Source organism: Cystoisospora suis, assembly GCF_002600585.1.
Source record: "Cystoisospora suis strain Wien I chromosome Unknown contig_5141, whole genome shotgun sequence".
In the NCBI taxonomy this organism is placed as follows: domain Eukaryota; phylum Apicomplexa; class Conoidasida; order Eucoccidiorida; family Sarcocystidae; genus Cystoisospora; species Cystoisospora suis.
This window is the reverse complement of record NW_027157933.1, coordinates 32,558-44,495: the sequence shown is the minus strand read 5'-3', so window position 1 is coordinate 44,495 and position 11,938 is coordinate 32,558. Positions and strand designations below refer to the sequence as shown.

General features: G+C 48.7%; 1 protein-coding gene across 1 annotated transcript; it reads right to left on the bottom strand.

Moving 5' to 3' along the window:
- On the bottom strand, positions 1–11,678 carry CSUI_008902 (ubiquitin carboxyl-terminal; the record flags this gene model as incomplete). Its single annotated transcript, XM_068069021.1, has 3 exons — positions 6,983–11,678; positions 5,852–6,306; positions 1–4,672 (listed from the first exon to the last, which is right to left on the bottom strand). Coding segments are annotated over exons 1-3 (8,823 nt in total), but the record flags the coding sequence as incomplete, so codon positions are not given.
- Positions 11,679–11,938: the final 260 nt, after the last annotated feature.

Here is an 11,938-nt window from a genome sequence, read left to right as displayed (position 1 = left end):
ATATACAACCTCACAGGGATGTCCTGTAGGAAGTTGACCCCCTGCTTGTGAGGAAGCCGAAGGGAAAGATGTACTTCCATTAACACCCCCAACGGTAGAGGCATCCATGATCATTAATGCATGAGAAGGAGGACGATGATCATATGTACCACTAGCACCCATCTGCTGATCTTGAAACCCTGTAGGGGTCAGCATGTGCTGATGTATTAGTCCGTGTGAATATCCCCCAGGACCTGTGAATGCGCATGAGGTGAGAGAAGACGGTGTATTGAGAGAAACTCCTGAAGACGGAGGCGGTAGCCCTCCTTCTCCAGTATTTTCGGAAAAAGCATTCCGAGACGCCCCGCCCCCTATTGGCTGACCACCAGCGACGGCATACATTCCCGGACTCGTACTTGATGCTCTTAGTGAAGAAGAAGAAGCAGACTCTTCAGTAGTTTGTCCTGTCGTTGTTCCTCTCCGCAAAAGTGTCGAACCGCCTCCTCCGCCACCCCCTTGCAAGACATGATCTCCACTAGACTGCTGGACGACACAACACTGAGGTGGGGGCAGGGCCTGAGTCTGTGGGGTTTTGACGAAGCTTCGGGGCCGCGTCGCAGGAGATAGCTGAGAAAGAGAGACCGCAGTGGAAACAGGCCTAGATGATGACTGGGTTAAAGAAGAAGAGATTGATGCTGCCGCTGACGTGCCTATTGGTCCGGCCGGACGAACTAGAGAAAAAGGAGGAGAAGAGCTTTCCTGACCAGGAGGAGCAGACGCCGAGACAGGCTTCTTGGCATCTATCGAACTGACCTTTTGATGGATACGTAAGGTAGTAAGAGTACTAGGACCGGCACTCAGAGATTCTTTATCCACTGTGTGACGCCCCCCGTCGCCTTGTTGTTGACTCATGGAAGCTCCTCTGTTCGGTAGCCGTTCGACATTGCGAGCAGAAGGCGTAGTAGTGGAGGACAGAGAAGTACAGGCCTTCGAGGGAGTGCGTCTCGAGTCTACGCTCACTTGACCATGAAGAATTTCCCTTCCCCCCTTTGGTCGTGAGTTAGATGAACCGCCTTTTCTTCCCCCTTTCTCTGATGGTGTTGTTGTCCCTTCTTTTTCCTCGTCCTCGGAGGAACAAGAAGATGAAGAACAAGAAGAGTTTTCCGCTGCCGTCCCCGAGAGGAAAAGATCTTCTTCTCTCTTCCAGTTCGTGCGTGAATCTGTTGGAGCTGCCTTAGTGTGGTTCGTGTTGTTCGTCATCTTGTTAGAATCTGCATGTATCCTCTCCTTCCTTCTAGATGTTGTAGTAGAAGAGCCCCCTTGGGGTATGACAGAAGAGCGGCTCCCCTGACTTTGTAAAAGTTGTCGTCGTTCTTCCAAAAGAAACCGGAGTAATTTCAGTTGTCTTTTTCTTCGTAGTTTCTCTTTAAGGTCCATCTTTCTCCTTGCTTCTGCCTCCAAGCTCACACACCCATCTTCTCTCCATCCATGACCTTCTCCCCCCCCTAAGGTACTACTCCTCTCACAACCGCTGTCTACCCCGCTGCCATCTCTCTCTCGACTTAGCAAATCTCCATTATCCGTTCCAGCCCGAGACCATGCCATCTTCGCCTCAATACAGCCTCTTTCAGCTCCGACCCCCGCGGTCCTTTTCATCGGACATCTAGCCACTACTCCTGACCTTCTCCTAGCCTCCTGTCTTCTGCCTTCCCCATCGTCAGTGTACTCTGCAGCTAGGTCTGCTATTGAAGCCTCTGAACGCTCGTCATCCTTGGTATTGCTGCTACTACCACTACTTGACCTTCCCCTCGGCCTGCCTTCCTCCCACGTCTTCTCCCCCTCACTTGGATCATAGGGAGTTGTGCCTTTGAGCTTTTGAGACGAAGAAGAGACCGGACCTTCAGAGGTAGACAGGGAGAGCCCACGGCGGGGTGGGCACCCATCGGTACGAGAAGCAAACACTGGCAATGTCGATGCTTGACGTAGGTTGAAGAGAGCATCGGAAACAGCTCTCGATGCAACGCCTTCTTCCGACAACCTTTTCTTTCTCCGTCTCCTTCTGCTGAAAGTAAAGTCTTCTTCTTCCTCCTGTTCACTGCCCAAGCCACCCCTGTTGTCAGGTGCCTCCGAAGAAAGCAAATCCGTGTGTCTACGGCTCGAGGGATGAAGCTTATCATGAGAAAAACAGACATATTGGCTCAGTAGCAAACGCCTTGAGAAAAGAAGATGATCAGATGCAGCAGCTAAGGCTGGGCACTGAGCTATGCTGGCCGCGACCTTAGCGCGTCGTGTTCTTATACGTTGTTGGAGACGGCGTAGCAATACATTACAGTTGTGTGTATCGTCTTCCTTTACGTCCTGTCGCCCTGTATTCTTCCTTTCTTCATAGATGGCCTTTCTTGTCTTCTCCTCCGTCTCTGAAGACTTCTGATTCGTCTTCTCTCCGAGCTCGGCAAAGACACGTTCATTATGAGGCCCACGACCGGTGACAGAATAACGAGAGTGACTGGGCTTCTCTTCATTTTCTCTCCTTCCCTCTGGCCCTTCCTCCTCTGGCTCAGAGTCATACGATTCTAGCAAAGATCGAGTTTTCTTTGTGCTGTCTCCATTCTGAGGTGAAGAAGATAATAATAAAGTCCCTCTTCTAGTGCGAGTACTACCTGTTGACGAAAGCCGAGAATGACCAACAATCTTCTTGTCTTCTCTTCTCCTATCATCTACTGTTTCGTCATCGTATGTTTCTGTATCACACGTTCTTATACTTCTCTCTTCAGCATCTCCTTCTTCCTCCCCCCCGACGCAGTGAACGGAGTTAAACACAGGCTTCGCAGCACGCGAAGCGCTAAACACACCTGAAGAAAAAGAAGACATAACGCTCTGACCGACAAGAAGGGTCGCCAAAGATCTCTCATGTCCTGCAGAGCTCCTTTGCCCCTCGGATGTGTCGACGCCGTCCCCACATGCATTTCTTTCTCTCCTACCCTCACTTCTACACGCAGTCTTTTCTTTTGCCTTCTCATCAAGTGTATAACGATGCATCTCATCTTCCGCCGTGTAATGTGAAGAAGAAAGACAATTTCGCCAATCGTTCCGTACTAATCTCGCTTTATGGTCTGTCACGTCAGTGGCCGATGAACCCAAAAGACTTCTTTCCTGCCCACCGTCCTCTTGTCTCCCTCCTTCTGCCTTCTTCAGCCTTCCTTCAGCAAGAAAGAAAGAGTCTTCTCCACTTGGAAAACAAACAGGAGAAAAACTCATATTCTTGGTGTCCTCCTTCTTCTTCTCTCCGTTCTTATTATTGCAGAAAGTCCTTCGCTTTTCCTTCTCTTTCTGAGCTACGATTCCCTCCAGCCGCACAGCAAGATTCTCTGCTTCTTGTATGAAACACATGCATGCACGCTTCACTAGTAAGGAGTTCTTCTCTCCTATCGATGGCGACGATGGTAATGCCAGCTCCCCAGCAAAAAGACACGACTTCTCTTCTTTCTTTTGTTCACTTTCTCCATTTGTTATCTCCGCCTCATCTCCCACAACAAATCGTCTTTGTTTCTCTTTCTGTGCCCCCTCTCCATCTGCCTTATGAGGAATCTCTCCCATCCACCACTGCTGTCCCCCTCCTACCTCATTACCCGAAAGCGCTTGAAGAATACCAGACAGAGATTGATATCTTCCACAGCCACGCTCAGATCGAAGGTCTACAGCACGTTGCAAATGCATGCAAACACGCCGTAGGAAGAGAGGGATGCCCGTATAAAGAAACGGAGAAGGATCTGAAGAAAACTTCTCAATGACAGGAGAAACTCCATCGCAGAGAAGAAGTCTAAGAAGAAACAGTGTACATCGGGCAACTGAGATATGGCAATTACGCGATAACAGAGACCTAGAACCTTCAGCTGGACACAAAGAAGAATTGTGATAACTCCTATTCCTCCTCGAGCCCTTGAGGACCTCGTCTGGTCTAGCCTCTTCTCCGCCACAAAAATCTATTCCCTCTTCTTCTTTTTCTCTTTCCTTCTTGTAACGGCGAGACAGAGGAGTGTACTGGCCCTGCTTTACAGACAATCCTTCCTCCTTGTCACCGGCAACAATTCCCTCGGACACGACAAAGAACGGAGACGCGAGACTAATAGGAGCAGATGAAACACGGAGACATGTCTCAATGACACTCCGAGAATCCCATGGACACGCCGCCTCCTCCTTGGTTTGTAAACCCTTCTCCTGCCGATCTCTAAAGAGGTCTACGGGATGACCAGGGGTCTTCTCCAAGATAGCTGCTTGGTGACTTGAAGATTTCCCCTCTTCATTCAGCCACTCAGACGCACGAGAACGAGTCACAGAAGACGGTGCTTCTTCATTTATCCTCATGAGTTCTAGGAGAAATGCCGAAAGAAGGTGAAGGAGAGGACAGAGACCAAGAAGAAGAAGAGGAGAGATTCCCATAGGTAAAGAAAACGAGTTTGCTGAAGACGAATGACTCGACGTGGTAGAGAAGTCCACGGAGGAATCGTCCGTAGTTGACGACGATGGAAAAGACGATGCGAAGAGGATTACAGAAGACGAAGAGAAGGGTAACTTTAGATGTGAATAGAGACAAGGGATATCTGGTAAATCTCTTTGCACGCGAAAGAAAAATCTCAAGGCAAAAAGCCAAAGAGAAGTCCACACTGAAATCAATCCTTCCGCTGTCTTCCATCTGCATGCAAAACAAAGAAAAAGAAGACAGGAACAAACCAGAGTTCACCCGCCATTGCTCTTTTCCTTGCTCAACTTCTCTTCCCTGTCTCTTCCTGTCACGCCTGCGTCGAGACAGTGAGGACTCAACGTCCATCTCTCAAACCAACTAACAAGGAAGGAAACTGAGAGATGAAAAAGAAAGGCTTGTTTGGAAGTGAGATAGAAAGAGAAACGTGCTCTTAGTCATCTTCAAATTCTCTCTAGAAAGGACTGACCTACGACACATCACACTACTCCCGTGTTCCCCCGCCTGCCGGAGTACATTCCCATATGCCGACCAATCTGTACATCTATGCACAGCTGTATCTAGATAAAAGTCTGTACCTGTCTAACCCATGTGTACCTATCTGAACCTACGTCTGCCTATGTATAGTCACATCAGTGTAGTCACATCTATGCACTTCTATGCATATACAGAGGCATCGACGCTGGATGCACCACGCAGACATGCACAGGCCTCCACCTCTTTCGTCTAAACACCCGCTAGCGCACATGAGTCTACACATGTTCAAGGCTGTCAACTTGTAGATGGGAATACCGTAGCTTATACAGATACGTATCATGAAATGCCGATAATCCATATGAAACGCGACACCCATCATGGGAACTAAATCTATAGGAGAGATTACTCCACATCAAAGCCGAAAAGCCGACGAAGAGGGGAAGTGTCAACCCACGAATCTCATATTCTGACGAAGAGCAGAGCTACTCACTGAAAACAAGAGAAACATCAACACGGAAAGCTTATACTACGAAGAGTTTCCATAGACTTCCTTCCCTTCCATCTCATATCAGATATCTGTTGAGATATACCCGAACATCCCTACCTGACTATGTCGAAGCACTGCTGTTCTTTGACGTCAGATGTATGTACATTGAGCCACTGGGAAAGAAATCTCAAGGCAGGCGAGAATCTTCACGAACGCATAGTCACACTCGTATTCCCTGTTGCACTTTCGGGTGCCTTAGGTCTAGCTATCTTCTACTTTTTCCCCTCTACTGAAAACTCCATGAAGTCCGAAGACTGAGATCATACGGTGATAGCCCCGATGATCTATACGGATCTCGGCTACTAACTACACCTGACAGCCCTCTGTCTCCTTCTCCAGCTACTTCTCCGCTCCCTCGTAAGTCTTACCTTGAAGACCCATTCAAGAAAAGTTTACGCCTAAGTAAAGTCTTCCATACATCCTTTTCGGCACCAAGGACTCCAAGAAGAAGAGCAAGAGCAGGCGCAGGCGCCCCAGAAGCATCCTCCTTCTCTTCGATCTTGGAAAGTATAGCCATAAGCAGATCCTCTGCCGCACTGATAGACAATCGACACTTCTCCTGATAGACAGATGTGAGATGAGAAGAGAATCGTCTTGCGGTTGAGAAAGCAAGAGACGGTTCACCAGCTCTTGTTTGAGAGGATGAAGGGGAGGTCCCCGGGAGATGAGAAGGAGACGAAAAGATGAAAGGAAAGGAAGGACAAGACGAAGAAGGGATTGATGGTAGATCAAGAGAATGCGGAGATGATGTACAAGAGGAATTCGGTAAGGCAAAGATAGCAGCGACGCTTAACTGCATAAGAAGAAGAATCTCCAAAGCATCCTGCAAAAGGGAACCAGGCGAACGCAAACAGGACAAAACACACACCACTGAGGAGGAAGAAATGCAGTCAGATCGTAAACACCCATCTGCTACTGGTACAACGAGTGAGACTCCATGAGAGTTTGATCTACCCCCCATCTATCCATCTTTAATCTATCTATCTATCCATCTTTGAAAGAATGCTCGCCTTCAGGCGAAACAGAAGACACCACCTTCCATCCCTCGTTACCCTATCTTCTCGTCTCCCCTCCCGGCCAGCAAAAGCACACCAGAAAAGCATCCTTCCTTTCTCTCAGAATGCGAACCCATCAGTAGAGGGGGGCACCTCGTCCTGTTACAAGACTCTTAGACATGTCTCTCATTTCCGCCTCCTTCTTGCATCTTCAGTGTAAACTGTATCAACAGGCCTCCCCGCTATTTCCCCTTCTTCGCCAGCAGACACAGGGTTCAACTGATTCTCAGCCAGAAGGCAACCGGGGCCAGGAGAAGGCGCGTCTCCAGAGAAACAACACATCTGAGCTGTCAAGATAAGTACCCTAACTATGTAGACTCAGTCACACGTATACTTCAGATACCTATGTCGAAACACCATTCAATCGACACGGCTATAGAAAAGAGGAAGGGAGAACTGCTTTTTCCCTTTTCATCTTTCTTCTTGTGGATTTCCTTCTCTCACCAGAGTGTCATCAGCTGCCCAGATTGGCAAAACATCGACAAGAAATCCTCGACTATGTGAACAAGAGGAATCTTCTTTCTCATCACCGTGGTCTTTCTCGTGTCTCTTCCCCTCATTGAGTCCGTCGTAAAGCACTTCTCTTTTCCCCCGTCCCTTCTCATTTCTCTCTCTAATGAGATGACGACTAGCCTCACTATCCGTATCCCCTCCTTCTTCTTCAACGTGGAATTTGGCACCATCTCTTTCCTTCGTATCGCCTTCTTCGAAGCCAAAAGCGTCCTTCCTATCGCTGCACAACCATGGCTCGTCTTCTTCTTCTTCTGTCTTGGAAGGCAGAGCTTCTTCTCGCCTGACATCACCAAGGCGCAGGTATGACGGCAAGGGGAAGAAGCCTTCTCTCCAAAAAAGCCATAGCCATGTGCGGAGTTTCGAGTGAGGGAGGACGCGTAGCTTGTGATGTAATCCTAAAATACCTTCTTTATCTTCGACCTCATCTTCCGACCTCGGAGACGATCCAAACGCTTGCGAAGATTCCTGTATCCTCCGCCCGATAGTGATCCTCTTTTCCTTCTCTTTCTTTTCTCTCTCCTTCTCCCCTTCGTTAAGATCGTTACACTTAGCAGAATGGAAACATAAGTGAATTAAGCGCTCTCGGAGATACGTCTTCACTTCGTCAGAAAAACACAAGACTTTCTTTCTCTCTATAACGTTCTCTCCTTCTTCAAGCATATGACGTCCATCGCACATCATAAGGAACATGTAGAGAAGAGAAGCGCTTCTTAGACATTGACATGGAGTGAGGTCTGAAGGGAATAGCTGATCGAAGATCTGGAAGTTGACACAAGAGATAGCTGCATGAGGATCTATCATCATGAATTCTATAAGACCATCCTGGCATGCAAAAATAATCTCGTCCCTGATGCGAAGAACCAGACCTTCTTCTTCTTGTTCTTCTTCTTCTTTATCAGCCAAGACTCCTTCCCTGGTGTCTCCCTGAATCTTCTTCTTAAGATGGCTGCCATTATTCCCAAGACCGTCTGTCTTCGACTCATGGTGACTAGTTCCACTCACAAGGAAAGTCTCTCCATCTGCTCGCCTATGGCTCCTTCGACTATTTTTGAACATCTCTTCTTCTTCTTTCGCTTTAGTTGTAACTCCCTCAGCTGTCGCTAAAGAGCCTTGTTTGTATCTGGACTCTTCTTCACTTGATACATCTCCCCGCCCTTCCCCTTTCTGCAAAGTCCCCCGCATCCTCCCCATTTGAACTAAAAACTTCCACAGAACCTCAACTGCCATATAGGGGTTTGACTCAGCTAATCGAAGAATATCGTCGCCTCTTATTCTTCGTTCATTCACCCCTGGCGATAACAGCTCCCATGCAAGTGCTCCCTTGGTAGTTGTCATCCGCTGAGATTCTTCTTCCCTTGCCTTCCATGTATGCTTGCCGTTGGTCGGAACTGTAGATACGTCCGTCGGAGCTCTCTTGAATCGATTTCCTATCGCTCTATAGACTTCCAGCTTGAGAAAGGCTTCTACGGTATTCTTATCTTCGCCATGTTGTCTGACGTTCTTCTCTTCTTCATCCTTTGCGAAGTTCTGCGACAATCCGGAAAAAAAGCCGCTTCGATCCTGAGAATGTACCGGAGAACTGCTGTGAAAATGCGCCGCTGAGTTGACTCCAGAAGGAGCTTTTGCAGCGCCCCCAGGATTTCTTTTAGATACCCCTGTTGAGCGTGAAGGCTCTTCATTCTTCGGAAGTTCATCGGAGCTCGATGAAGGGAAGCGAACTACCTCTGGAGGCAGGGACGGTTTCTCCGCTGTCTCTCCTTCGCTTTCAAAGAACGAGAGTGATGTGTCGCGAGATTCTTCATTGATGAATATATGAGAAACAGGATAACAACTGACTGCGAATTGAGAACTACGAGGGGGTGGAGAAGGAGAATCCGAAGACGAAGAAGACGACGACGAGAAAGCCGAAGCGAGCTGAAGCGTACGGAGAAGATCTTTGAAGAGACGCGTCCGTGTCTGGTAATCTTCTCCTTCTAACAGCTCTTGTCTCTCACCGAGACTGTTAGGATTATCCGCTGCTGACAGATACTGCAAGAGAGGTCGATGTGAAGACAGGAGAGGAGGACGAAATTGTAGAGAGGACCCAGGAGGCCCTGAGGCAGGTAAACGAAGAGGCGACGATGACGTGGAGGAAGGACGAGAAGGAGGAGAGGGTGACCCATGACGAAGAGATGAAGGGGTAGAAAGAATCGTAGACGGTGGGGGCGGAGGAGGTAGAGAAGAAGAAGAAGAAACCACCGAAGATGGAGAAGAAGGCCGTACAGGTGTATGACTAGATGAAAGAGAGGGATGAGAGACACCAAGAGTGGGTTGGGGCCGATGAGTATGAAAATGATAATGGCCCCCGTGATGCGAAGAATGAGAAGATAACAGAGACTGTTGAGTCGTTGAGAAACCGGTTGTTCTGAAAGGATAGGCTTTTTCATTAGTAGCTCTGGGTTCGGTTACGTGAGTTTCATCTCGTACTCCTGCTGCGGCTGCTTCTGCGAAAGAAGACGAAGAATAGCTGCAAGGAGAAGACGAAGGGAAGGGAATGCTAGACTGCTGGACATTACCTACTTGTCTCGAGCTATAGTTGTCACTCTCTGATGAAGTCTCACGTCTAGATGATCGACTGCTACTACTACTCTCTCCTCCGCCTCTCCCCGAGTCTCGCACCGCTTCAAGCGGAGGAGGAGAAATCACTCTTCTTCGAGTTAGAGAGACAAGATCTCCTCGTGTTTCTAAAGACAACCGATCGGTGCTAGCTTCAGAACTCCTTTCTTCTTTGATCTCTCTTCCCTCTCTTAGCTTATCTTCTCCTTCCTTCTCCCCCGTCTTGACCTCTTTGTTGTGTGCCTCTCCATCTTCTCCGCCTTCTTCTCGTCGTCGAAGAGAAGAGAATGTCAGTCGACTCTCCTTGTCCACCATACAAGGGGGAGAAGTAGAAGGCGATGTCAGTTTTCTACAGACCAGGCGTTTTCTCAGCTGCTCTTGTTGTGTGCGAAGCTTCACAGGTGTACGGAAAGACGCTCTCTGCTGTAAGAGGAGAGATCTCTGTTGTTCTCGCCAACTAGGTGCAGACTGAGAAGGAAGAGAGACAGGAGAAGCCGGAGAAATTCCTCTCTTGACCTCCCGCCCCCCGGCTCCTCTCGGAGAGGATGGAAATGCCGGAACCAAGCTGCATGATGATGTAGTAGTAGTAGTAGGCGGAGGAGTCCGAGTAGAAGAGATTGAACTTTCTGTCTTGACTCCTTCCCTGCTTCCCTGCACATCATTTTTACGTACCTGTTTTCGACGTGTTTCATGCCTTCCGATCACTTCCTCTGCAGTCGTTCCCTCTGCTCTTTCCTCTTTCGAGCCCCGCTGTCGCCTTCGGCTCTCTATCACTTGTCCTTCCCCCTGATGAGAGGGACCAGGTCCGCAGTCAGCGGCGGCGGGCATCAGAACACCTTCAGAAGGAAAAGGAGGTCCCGGGGCGTTTGTTGTCAAAGAGCATTCTGCGGACTGAATGGTTGTCAGGTAATCACTTTCATTTCCTTTCTGTGAAACTGAAGAGTGGAGACTCACAGGAGATGGCAAAGGAACAGAGGGTCGCGAGGACAAAGGAGAGAAAGAAAACTTGTTCTCTTTATCTGTAGACATCATTCTCGAGATACGAGAAACACGACGTGCTGGTTTGAAGAACGATAGACAACAACCAGCGGGGCAAAGGAGGAGAAGGCATGGGAGAAGTTGAAGGAGAAGGAAGGAAGATAGGTGTGCTAGTAGCAACTTCTTCTCCGCTCTCTCCTATCTTCTTCTCTCTTACCCCTTGGGGTTGTGTAGACAAGGTGAACGGAGAAATCCACAGGCTAGTCGTCATGGCCGCGTTTGTGTAATTGTCTTCAGGGAACGACATTAAACAGGAGAGAAAGAAGAATGCACCTGCTTGAGAAGAAGAGCAGGGCGAAAAAAGGAAAAGACACCTCACCCCAAATGATGAGACAGCTTCCCCGGAATGAAGAGATGAAAGGAGCGACCAGCAGGACTGCTGGTGAGGAGAGAAAAGAAAGACGATAAATATAAGTGAAATAGACAGCTCATTCACACTCAAGGAAAACTAATGAGGAAGAAAAGAGGATACCTCGGAAATAGCCTGTCCCCGGACAGTCCCTGAACTCCCTTGTACCGCATCATGGCTTTCCCTCCTTCAGCGACTTCACAAATGATGGACGGCATGCGAAGAAAACACCTGCGGAATCTACGTGACAAAGCCGTGTCAAAAAGACAACCGATGTGTCAGCTCCCCAAGCTGGAAGAGAAAAGACCATTCTCCTAGCCAAGAAGGGACTATTTTACATACAGAGGTACGGAAGTGCAAAGCTACAACCTCTTCCGCGAACGAGACAGGAAAAGACATCAAGCGAGCATTGAAAGGGACTTCGGAAAGAGGAAGGAGTGACGTAGCCGCTGAGAAGGGAAGAAGGACCAAATGAGTAGGTACGAGGCGGTCAACACGAAGGAGAGGTACCCGAAGGGGGAGCCAGGCTGACCTTCTTCTCCCTCCTCTCCTTTCTAACAGTTCATAGAGAAACAACAGGATGAACAACACAGGAGCAGGTGGCTTTCTTGCAGTGATTGAGGGCAGAAGAATGATAAAGAGAACTGGAAAGAATTGAACAGAGTCGCTAGTTCAACAGAGACCGTATCCGTTGTGTCTCTCGCATGCAGAAGGAAATTGCTAAAGCGGGAGCTCTTTTTTTGGCTGCCTTCCCTGGGACCTTCCTTTCTTTCTTGGAGCATTCAGAATGAGAAACACGGCCTTCTCCGATCCTGATGCATTAGCTGGTAGACAGTTTTCGCGTTACCGTGCTGGATCGGACACGGTCACACCTCAGGATGCGGGAGACATCAGGAGTGTGTAGG